Raw genomic sequence first — 11590 nt, forward strand, 5'->3', positions numbered from 1 at the left:
AGGGAACCGATGCACTGTGGCTGGCTTAGACTTTTGAAAAAATCCATTCTAAAAAGACAAGAAAACTTAAATGTAGATTAAGGGTTTTTTAATAATGAAAAAGTCTTTGTTAACTTAGAATTCTACAACACATGGTTGCACTTTTGAAGCCTCACGCGTCACAGCTCAGGCCAAAGGGTTTACAACAAACAGACCGCACATGCATGGCAAGAGTTAAGTGGGTTCTGGTCCCACGGCCTCCGCCTTTTCCTGGAAGAGCCGGATACCACACCTGCGCCCTCTGCTCTGCGGAGGGCTGCGGGCAACATCCACTCTGTGCGTGGCTCTGGGAGGACCCAAGAGTCCTGCCAGGCTGGGGTGGCACCACCATCAGTGCAGGGCTCCAACAGACCCAGCACGCCCTTGGTCTTCGGGGTCTGATACAAGTCCCCCTGCCTCCGGGGACCGTTCTCGGGACTCTCCGGGCCCAGTGGGCATGCTGCCCCTGAGTGTGCCCCTCCTGCTTTCCCCGCAAGCGCACGCCTGCACACCGAGAGCAGACCAAGCCCCTCTGCCAGCAAGGGCGCCGTGAGGGGCTGTATTTCTGCCTAACAGGTTGGCATCAAACAAAATCAGTAAGACCAACCCTATGCTGTACGCAAAACTCCATAATCACTGAAAACAGTAACACTATGTTCCAATACATACAGAGGATTTCAGAGACGGAAGAAAGTCCAGATATTATTCCATCCAGACATTTTGAAGCCTCCGGCTCTGTACATGCACTACAGGGTGGCCTTGTCTTTTAGGGTATTTTTTTTTAATTCTCAAAACTGTAAATTTACCCTAAGACAAAAATAGTGTTTTTCCCTTTCGGCTGAAATTATCTCTCTTTTGATGGTTAATTAAGTTTTTGTCAATCTGATCAGCAGTTTCCCATTTTGATTTAAAAATATGAGTAAGTCCATTTCCACTTAATAGAAACCTTTTATTTATTTATTTTTTAGAGAGAGGGGAAGGGAGGAAAAGAGGGAGAGAAACATCAGTGTGTGAGAGATACATTGATCAGCTGCCTCTCACACGCCCCCAGCTGGCCCTCAACCCAGGCATGTGCCCTGACCGGGAATTGAACTGGCAACCTTTTGGTCTGTGGAACAATGCCCAATCAACTGAGCCACCCCAGTCAGGGCAGAAAACTGTTAAAAGATGGGATCCAGAGAAGAAAAAAATTAGCAGGGTTCCATGGTGGAGCTGCGATTGGAAACCGTGGACTGAGCCAGTTCCCCCAGGGCCCTGTGAGGAGTGGAGGGCTCTGAGCGGGGAAGCTAAATGGTCAAGGTTGTACACAGAGTTGGTGGTAAAGTCTGGACTAACATCCAGACTCCTGCCTTAGGCCATCTCTCCTCCTCACATGACCTTTGTCCTGACTTTCTGGTAGAGTACAGCCTCCCTGTACTGTGAAGTATACTCAGAGGACACGCCCCCGAGTACAAAACCATTGTGAGTGATGTCGGCCTGCTTGAAGCCAGCAGTACCTATAGGAACCATGGAAGTACCTTAATCTCGCTTGTCTTTCAGTTTAGGAGGGCCAGTTACAATACTATTAACAGCCAGCTACAATTTACCAATTGCTCACCATGTGCCAGGTACACAGTACTAGGGAGGTAGGTGCGTATTTATGCCCACTTTATGGATTCAAAAACTGAGGCACAGAGAAGCTAAGTAACTTGCCTGAGTTTATGCAGCTAGTCAAGGGCAGAGCCATGATCCACATGTGAACCTGTCTGTAGATGGAGCTCTTTAACAGTCTATGCCTTGCATTGTCAAAAGTCCCTAAATGTGGTTTAGATTTTATTCTAAGATTTTCTTAATAAATATTAAAGTTGCAAATCAGCCCCTAAGTTCATTGCAACATTATTTACAATGTTGCACCAACCCAACTTTCCACCAATAGATGAGTGGATAAGGAAGATGTGGTACATATATTACAACGGAATACTACTCAGCCATAAAAAGAATGAAATCTTACCATTTGCAACATGGATGGACCTGGAGAGTTGTATGCTGAGTGAAATAAGTCAGACAGAGAAAGTGAAATCCATGGGATTTCACTTATATGTGGAATGTAAAGAACAAACTACATGAATGAACAAAGTAAATGCACAAACAAAATAGAAACAGACTCACAGATACAGAGAACAAACTAGGGATTGCAGGATGGGTGGGAAGGCGAAGGGACTGAGAAGTGCAGGTAGGTGGTGGCTCCAAAGCAGTCACGGGGATGCAAGGCACAGCACAGGAGCAGTCAGTGATACTGTAATGACTGCGTGTTGACGCGGTCACCGGCCTGCAGTGTCTGCATGCAGCGTTGTGGCTGAGATGAGACAAATTCACACAGACTACCAAGTCCTGTGGAGGAAAAGGGACAGCACGGCCACTCTGTCAAGAGGAGAGTGCCCAGACCTTTGCCTTGACAGGCTTTTATTGGCTTAATTTGAATAGGAATACAGGGCGTGTATGGAAAGATCATCAATCATTGTCAGACAGTAATAATCAGATAGATAACATTCAAAGAACTATGAGGGCCTATTTAGAGTCAGATGGCTAAAGGGCTATAAAACTTTGGGGAAACAAGCTCATTTCAGGCTTGGACCCTTATCATTTAAATTGAGGGTATTAGCAAAGTAGGTTTCATGGGATTTTATTAGCAAAGTAGGTTTCATAGCATTTTTTTCTTAGGCCTGATCACCCCAGGGAACCCGCCCTTTCCACACAGGGCCACACCCACCTCCAGCATTGTTTCAGGTTTAGGTCAGCAGGGGAAGTAAGGCAGCCAAGAGATTAGGAGACTTCTTGCAGACAGAATGAAGACTCAGGCTATGTCAAAGCCTAGGGAAGAGGGTCCATCTCCCCCTTTCTCCATAGCCCCCCAAGTCCTTCCCTGAGGGCCCTCTTGTGACCGTGCCTTAGGTCATCCCTCCCTTGAGGAATCTTACACGTCATTGGCTAACCGGTCATGCACTGGGGGCCAGGCAGAGTGCAGTAAAGTGGGCAGAGGTGGTGCTCCTGCCAGGGAGATAAGCTTTGTCTCCTTAGTGGCTTAGGGTCTCAAGGTCTCTCACTCAGCCTTAGCCATGGGGGGGTTACAGCTTCTGAAACCAGGCAGGGCGGTTCCCAACAGCGTGTGGTGCCAGGGGGCGATGGAGTTATCTGGGGGAAGCACTTTGTAAATTATAAATTGTCTAACCCCCATGCTGTACACCTGAAACTAATATGAAATGTAAACTGTAATTAAAAAAAATAAAGTTGCAAATCAGGACAAAAGATCCTTTTTGTGCACCTTGCTAACGTTTGGTTCAGCAGGTACAGACACTGCCTGGCTAAACCTGCATCCATGAAAAGACGCTCAGCGATGTTTTCGTAGGACTTTGGCCCTGTGCAGGAAGCAGCACTCAAATTCGGCACTACAAACACCTAATGGTCGAAAGTGACTGTATCAGGGGATGGAGGAAAGTAGGAAGAAGGAATAAGGAACTTTTGACATTGCGATGACAAAGAACTATTTTGAAATCAGGAGGAAAATATTTTCTCAATTGGTGAAAACCATTCCAGTGACCCACCTTTCCAGGACAGTCACCGCGTTGTGCTTTAGCCGGGAGAGCACTGCATTAGGAGTCAGAACACCCGGGCCTGCCCTGGTTCTGCCGCAGACCAGTCTCGTGCCTTGGCCAGTGCCTTTCCTCTGTTTTCCCATCTCAACAAGAGCTGGAACAATGCTCTGATGCCCATTCTCAACTTCAGTCATGGGTGAAGGCAGAGCAGTCTCCCGAACCAGGTGCCCTCGAATTTGTTGGCTTTGATCTGACCCTGCTTCCACTGAGAGAGTGTGGGGGGCGTGTGGCCAGGGATGTCCCAGCTTTGGGCCTGAGGATGGTTGTGGAATGCTAACAGGCCTCCCCAGCAGCCCCAAAGCATCCCTGCTTTGCTGCACAGTTCAACCTCAGGTTTTAATGAATACATCCCCAGGATACCTAACAGCACTGGGCGTGCAGTCCCGAGTCAAAATGACACTGCCTGAAACAGGAACTGGAAAAGATAAGGACCTGCAGAGCCTCACGCGGCCTCCAAGAAGCGGGCATGGCTGACTAAAAACATTAGCAACTATTTTTCAGGCTATGGCATGGCTTTCCTCTCCACAGATCATGATTTCCTGCTGTCCTCCTTCCCTTGGAAAATTTCAGAGTTATGCTTTGCCAAGAACTAATTCAGAACGGGTGGGCGGCTGGGTTAATGTCAGTAGCAAAGTGGGAGACGTGGGGCTGCTTATGACATTGTGAGGAGGTGCCAGGAGGCTGGAGAACATGCCACGTTTCAATCCCGGCCCTGCCGTTCACTGGTGAAGGGGCTCAGAACAGGGCCTATCCGAGACGTCCCACACTGGCACGTGGGTTCTTTTGAGCTGAAGGTAACTGAGACCCTGTAAGCGCATTAGAAACTTTTACCTCTCGTTTAAAGAATTTAGATGTGAAGCCTGGTCCATCAGAGTTATAAGCAGTAGCAACTTTTAATGACCTATCTATGTGGCAGAGCAAACGTCTAATTACTGAACGTGTTATCATCCTGCAAATGACCTTCATCTCCTCTGAAGCCTCAGGACGTCGTACTCCATTCTGTGGCTCAGGATGCCGTACATACCTCATCTTTCCTGTCTCTGACTCCTCATGTATGTGGGGTCTCTGACGCTCTCATTATGTGGGGCTCCTGTACACACGTAATTATATTGGGTGATTTTCTCGTTAACCTCCCATGTTGATTTATTAGAAGGGTAAGAACCTAGGATGGTAGAGGAAAAATTCTTCCGCCCCAACACTGATTGTGTGGTCTCAGCCAGTTACTTCCTGGCTCTGATACTTGGAGTTCTCATCTGTGAAACAAGGATCACACCTATTTTGTAGGACAGAAGGATGCAAGAATTTATGTTCTTCCTGTCTCTCTTGCCTCCCACTCCTCAAAGCAATAATCCAATCTGGCTTCCAACTGCTCTCTCAGCTCCCCAGTGACTTCCACAAATTTCAACCCTCTCAACAGCAAGAGACACTGTTGTCACTTCTTCCTTGTTGAGACTGAGACACTCTTCCATCAGCTTCTGCCACACACTCTGCAGGTGGTTCTGTTTCGCTGGACACTGAGTTTGTCTCCTCTGAGGAGCCTTCCTCCTCCCATTCACTCTCCCTGCCCCCAGAGCTCTGATGACCTTGTTGCAGTGTCTCCCCGACTCCTCCTCTATGCCAGGCATTTCTCCCCAGGTTGTGCCTACTTCCAACTGCTCACTTACCATCTCTCCTGCAGGCACATCAACCCATCCCAATCCAAAATTAGAACTGTCCCACACCCACCCTGGTGCCATGTAACTCACCAAAAGTCAAAAAGCAGATCTCTCCCCCTCTCAGCCTTTGACCCCTGTCACCCACCCCCCCAGAACATATCCTCCCTCCCATGCACAGTACCGGCCCTGCTCACGCCCCGCTATTAGAGGCCTTTCCTGACCATCCTCTGCAAAACCACACCCACACTTTAACTTCTCCCCTGCATTTACCCGTCTGACGTGTGTGTTTATTGTCTTCCCACACTAGAATGTAACATAATTTCTAGCAGAAATTATATTGCTGCTAGATCCCTAACAACTTACAGGAAGTGCTCAAGAAACACTTGTTGGATGAGTGACCCTGTTTCTCTGCATTTTCATGGTGACCATCCCACTCACGCTGCCTCAGCAGCCTGCTGATTTCCCCACATTGGATCTCCCCCGCCCACCTTCTCCAGGGGTCTCTTCACACAGACTCGATCCGGCCGTTCCCCTGTTCAAAACCCTTACAGGAGTTCCTAGGTGTTCTGAGAATAAAGTCCAAACTCCTGAGGCGAGCTGGCTGCACCCCCTCCCCTCTCTTTGCTCCGGTGGTGCTGGTCTTTCTTGGTTGCTCGCTCCTCCGGGCTCTCATCACGGGGCTTTTTCACGTGCAGCCCCTCACACCCCACCGGTGCCTCCTCATCCATCGGGGTGCAGCTGAGATGAAGAGCCCCATTCCAGCGCTAGACTATGTGGGTTTGAGCCTCAGCTCTGCCTCCTAATAGCTTTGTTCCCCTGGGTAGGACAAAGATCTTTGTTCCTCGGTTTCCTCAACTGTGAAAGAATAACGCAACCAGCTACTTTACAGGGTAGCTACAAGGGTTATATAAATAAACTCACTTACTGGCCCACAATCGGGGCTGAGGGTTTACTACTGTTGTTATTCCATGGGGATGTGCTCCCTGATGCCCCAGACTAAGTTTAACCGTCTTATGAGACACCTCTACAGCACCACCGTGTGAAGCTCCTCTGAACCCTCATCCAGAGCTTTCTGTCCCCAGGGGATCACGAGCTCTGCAAGAGGCACTGCCCCTGTCTTGCTCAGAGCTTTGTCCCCAGCACTCCAGGCCCGCAGTACATGCAAGACACATATTAATTCCTCACGCCTTCCCTCAACAGGACTGACCGTGGGCCAGGGATACAGAAAGGGTACCACCAGGCCCTCCCCTCCCCACCTCCTGTGAGTCCAGAGAGAAAACCAACTTCACAGCCCTCAGGTGGTAGAAGCTGCCAAAATAACCTGCAGCCTGAATCACACTTTTGAGCTGTGAGCTAGGCTCTGGCCTTTTAATCTTTAATAGTCGTCCAGTTTGGTTCCAAAGAGAAGAGCCTGTCCCTCAGGGAGCTCAATGGGAGGGACCACCCCAGCACTCAGCACCCCGCAGGGCAGCAGCTGCCCGCTACGTGACCACCTCCCCGAGCAGGTCGTTGCTGAAGTGCTTCAACACGCACTTTGTGAAGTTCCTGGGAGTCTGAACAGCTCTCCTCGAAGTGGATAAAAACATCTTATGAGGTTCACCTCAAGTACCGGGAAACAATTAGGTGGTCCGTGAGCAGGAAGGGAAGTCGGACCTGCTTCTCCTAGCAGACCCTAGTCTCTACCAGGCAACCCCATGAGGAAGAAGATCCCACATGCAGAAAACACCAGTCTTTATATAGAGCTCTGCTAGGGACAGGCGAGGGTGTCAGGTGCCCGTCTCCACCTCCACCACTTCCGCCCAGGTGCTAAAGCCCACGTCCTTATGGATGAGCACCAGGCTGGGGGCGGGGCCCGGCTCCTCCGGCACCACAAAGCACTTCTCCTGGCTCTCAGAAATGGTGACCTCGAAGACGTCCTGGGCTGGGGACACGGTCTGTTCATCGCGTGTGTCCAGCAATTCTGGTTCAGTCTGCAGTAAGACCACAGCGGGCTCAGAAACAGCAGGAGGCACACGAGGGGGGTTGGAGGGCACCCCCAGCTGGTGACTGAGCTGGTGCCGCTTGAGGCTCTGGGGGAGGGTATAGCCCATGCCACAGGTGGGGCAGCGGTAGGGCTTGTCGGCCAGGTGGGATTTGAGGTGGCGCCTCAGCTTGGTAGCCAACGTGTAAGCACGGCCGCACTGGGGGCACGGGAAGGGCCGCTCCCCTGAGTGCAGGCGCTCATGAGCGCGCAGCGTGTGTGGGTCTCGGAGGGCCTTGCCGCACACGGGGCACAAGTGGGCCTCGCCGGTGTGGGAGATGAGGTGGCGCCTCAGTTCGGGCAGCTGGGGGAAGGCACCAGCGCAGTGCGGGCAGCGGTAGGGGCGCTCCCCTGTGTGCAGTCGCAGGTGCCCACGCAGGCTGCCCCGCTGGCGGAACGCCCGGCCGCAGTGCGGGCACAGGAAGGGCTTTTCCCCTGTGTGGAGCCGCATGTGGTTCCGCAGGGAGCCCTGGTTGGCCAGCGGCCGCCCACACACAGGGCATGGGCAGGGGGCAGGGGCAGCTGGCACCTGATGGGTCTTGCGATGCAGTCTCAGGGAAGGCCGGCGGGCGAAGGCCTTGCCACACTGGTCACAAGCAAAGGGTCGGGCACCTGAATGTACAACCTGGTGTTCTCTGAGGTCTCGCCTGGTGCCATAGGCCTTGTCGCATTGTGGGCAGGGAAAGGGCCGCACCCCACGGTGGCCCAGCATGTGGGCTTTGAAGCTCTCCTCTGAGCTGTAGCTCTTGCCACACTCTGTGCAAAGGAAGGGCTTGTGGCCCGTGTGCACAAATGCATGCTTCTTCAGGTGGCACAGCTGCAGGAAGGCTTTGCCACACTCCCCACACCGGTACCGTCGCCCCTGTTTCGGGGAGCTTCCTGCCGGGACAGGAGGGCTCCGCAAGCATGCAGAGAAGCTGGGGTGCTGCTCCCCATCCTGCTGGGTGGTGGGCTCTGAGGTCTTTGCTCTGGGTCGGCATGGGTCACCGGGCCTATGTGACATCTTGACCAGGTGAGCATACACCTGGGTACCGCCGGCAGAAGATAAGGAAGTAGCCTCCCTGCTCTTGAGGCCCCGCTGGGGAGTGGAGCTGCTCTGCGGCTCAGCTGGCATCTGCGTCTGGGGTGGGTCCTCCTCATCCACGCTGCCGCCCTGAGACAATGGACCAGGTGATTGGCTCTCCTGGGAAAGTTGGTCCTGGGTTTGGGGTTTAAGTCCGGAGCTCACCATACTCTCTGCCTGGATGCTGGGTGGCGACTGGAGACCAGGGTCTGTGGAGCAAGAGTGGAGTGCTGGAGTCAGGAGAGATGATAGCAAGTGGGGACAGTGGGAGTCACAAGGCAGTTATTTAGGTGTCTCCCCCGTTCAGCCTCTGGACCTCAGTGGGAGCCATGCCATCAGTCTTTGCCCTAGAGCATGAGCCACACACCCCATTTCTCTTCCTGACCAGTCTCAGGTGCTTCCTGGTGGGGCAGACATCTGGATGATTCCTAGAGTAAGGCCATCCAAGCATCCCCTTGTTCTCCTGGAGACACACACTTAGGATGAGTTGAGACCACCTCCTCCTCACCTTAGCTCATTTGAAAATAGAGACCCAGTCCCCACCCCAGATAGAAAAAACATAATAGATTGGAAACCTATACACAGCTTGCTGTTTTCATCAACAGGGCCTTACTGTTCCCGGAAATTTATTCAGGAAGAGAAAAGTTGCCAGTATCTGTACTGTTCATTTCAAGGAAAAGACTCATCACTCTTTACAGAAAGCATCAAATGACAATTTTTACCTCAAGGCTCTGAACCTCTTGCCTGAAAATTCTGGCCCTGTTGTGCCTACAAACCCTAAACCATTATGTCATGCTCCTTATCCAGTGCAAATCAAAACCTGACCCCACCCCACACTGAAACACACCCCTTACCCCAGACTTCAAAACTTCAACGCACATCCAGGCTTTGCCCTGCCCCCTCAGAAAAGCTGCGGAGACTCTCTAGTGTCTACCTTCCCTTCTTGGGCCGTAAGCTCTGCTTTGTCTTATCAGCAGTTGTTTCAGTGATAATTTGGTAAGTCAGCATTTACTTGACACGTACCTGAGCAAGGCTCTCCTGCATCCTCCCCAGGAGAGACCACTTCCCGTTGTACAGCAGAGTCCACTTCTGTCACCGCAGGCACAGCTGCCTCTTCTTCTGGCCTGGCCTGAGTGGGGCCCGGGCCCTCAGATGGGGACCGGGGCCACAACAGCAGCTCAAAGCCTGGCAGCACGACCCGGTACACCTGCAGGTGGAGCCTCTCGCTGATCCACACCGGGGCCACGTTTCCCTCACCCTCCAGCCTGCCCCGCTGCACCAAACTGCAAAGCAGAGCAAGAGCTAGCTCAAGAGACCCTCTTCAAGTGGCCCTCCCTAAAAGCCCCAGCTCCTGGTCAGTCCGAGTCCTAAAGGACCGCATGCCTTTGGAACACTCACTGCAAAAGACCACTGGGTGGGGGATTACAGCCGGCTTCCGGTTCCAGCCCATGCCACAACAGAAAGCCTCAAAGGAGCAACTTTACTACATACTCTCCTGTAACTTACCTGGTCCAGCCTGAACTCTGCTCACAAGCACACACGTCTCCCCATGGGCCTAGTGACACATCCTGAAATAAACCAATAAAAGTCCTTCTCCCATGTGTTTGAGGGGACCAGAGTGGGAGGAAAAAAACAAAAACAAAACCAATGTAGCCTCTCTTGAGAGAGATCTAAGATGAAGCCCCTGGCAGGTTAGTGGTCTCTGGTTCTGCCTATACAGGACTGTGCTGGTTTTTCATTCAGTAAAGACCAGAAAGACTGCCCCCTCTCCTCTCTCCCAGGGTGTGGCGAATCACTAAACTGAACACACTGCTGCCCTTCAGCGAGTACCAAACTGAAAAAGGAGGAAGAAGAGCATCAACTCTTTTTTTCAGTACCCCTTGTGCAATAAAACCCCTTAGCTGTGCTGTTTCATCTATTGTTCCAAATAATCGTGGAGGATTAAAATAAAGGGAACAACAGTCATTCCTTTATTTTACATAAGCTAAATGAGACATGCCATTTAACTAGCTTAACTATACTAAGGCTAGGATATGACCCCATGGCTCTTTAAGAGCAAAATCTTTGCTCTACACTTTCCTCGATAATGACACTGCACGAATCCAGCTTTAACAACTTTTTGCACCTCAATTCCTTAACTGCTGCAGGTGAGGGGAAGGGACAGTTCTGGAGAGAAGGAACTAAACCACGTCCTATCTCCTGAAATGCCCTGCTTCCTCTAACTGTAGAGCTGTCCAGCAGCTGTCTGAACTGCTTCCAAATGTTCAGTAATGGAGATTAGCCACCCTATCCCGCCATACCTTCTTCTGCCGTGGTTTCAATCTTTTGCCCTTCTGCTCGGAGACGGACTCCTCCTCTTCCAGCGGCCCCCAGAGCACCCCCGGCAGTAGAGGCTCCCCGACACACCAGACCCCCAAGCGCTGTTTCTCCATCAGTGATGGGCCAAGGGCTAAACCCCGTGGGAGGCTCTTTAGAGCGTGGACGGCTTGGGTCGGCCAGGGCGGGAAGTCTTTGAGGCCCTGGGCACAACCTTCTCCGGACGGGCTCCATCCTGAGCCCGGGTCCGGGCTCGGCTCCGGGGCTGCAGGGAGATCGGAAGCCAATGAGGGAGTGGCCCAAGAGGTCGTGGGTGGGAGTGGGGAGGAAACCGCACGTCTTCTCCGGCCTCAGGAGTCTGAGAGGTCGTAAGGGCACCAAGGGAGCCTCTAAGAGGTCTGAAGGGGTTTGAGGGCTGTAAAGAAGCCCCCAGGGGCTCTGAGGGCACCAGGAGAGGTGTCCGGGCTCAGGAAGAACAGGGTCGGGGGAAGAGAGTTGACCAGAGAATGTCAGGTGCTCCTAGGCCAGGGTGGGTCGGCGACTTTGCAGGTCACTCACCGATGTGCAGCCTCTCCGCTTCCAACAGAAGCTCCGCCGCCACCTCCATCCCGGGTCGGAAAGCCTCTCTCCGCCGGAAGTGAGCATCGTCTTCTCCGCTCCTCCCGGAAACAGTCATGGACTGCCAAATTTACTCTCGGGAAAGAGTCGTAAGAGTTAGATCTCATTGGTGCATGAGACCGGGAGTTTGGCAGTACTGGGGAAGCAAAACTCTGTTAGGGAACAATATGAGTTTAGGATTCCGGAGGCCCACAAGAGATTCGAGTTTCGGGGAAGGGGAACTAATTGTTCCAGTCGCCTCCTTTCGAGGGGGACGAGTCGGACAGTT

The 11590-nt window shown here is 52.1% G+C and overlaps 1 protein-coding gene across 1 annotated transcript; it reads right to left on the reverse strand.

Moving 5' to 3' along the window:
* Window positions 1–5536: 5536 nt before the first annotated feature.
* On the reverse strand, window positions 5537–11581 carry ZNF408 (zinc finger protein 408). Its single transcript, XM_024558876.3, has 5 exons — window positions 11263–11581; window positions 10689–10969; window positions 9895–9956; window positions 9412–9671; window positions 5537–8597 (listed from the first exon to the last, which is right to left on the reverse strand). The coding sequence occupies exons 1-5, from the start codon at window positions 11378–11380 to the stop codon at window positions 7072–7074; spliced, it is 2247 nt and encodes a 748-aa protein (XP_024414644.3). The 5' UTR covers window positions 11381–11581; the 3' UTR covers window positions 5537–7071.
* Between the last annotated feature and the right edge of the window lie 9 nt (window positions 11582–11590).

The sequence above is a fragment of the Desmodus rotundus genome, chromosome 5 (genome assembly GCF_022682495.2).
Source record: "Desmodus rotundus isolate HL8 chromosome 5, HLdesRot8A.1, whole genome shotgun sequence".
NCBI classification, from domain to species: Eukaryota; Metazoa; Chordata; class Mammalia; order Chiroptera; family Phyllostomidae; genus Desmodus; species Desmodus rotundus.

What these genes read in the sequence shown, in the direction of transcription:
- ZNF408 (XM_024558876.3), bottom strand. Translation starts at nt 11,380, where the DNA reads ATGACTGTTTCCGGGAGGAGCGGAGAAGACGATGCTCACTTCCGGCGG. An exon ending in AGCGGAGAGGCTGCACATCG is followed by an intron (nt 10,970 to 11,262) that starts GTGAGTGACCTG and finishes ATCTCCCTGCAG; the next exon opens with CCCCGGAGCCGAGCCCGGAC. An exon ending in CAGAGTTCAGGCTGGACCAG is followed by an intron (nt 9,672 to 9,894) that starts GTAAGTTACAGG and finishes TCTGCTTTGCAG; the next exon opens with TTTGGTGCAGCGGGGCAGGC.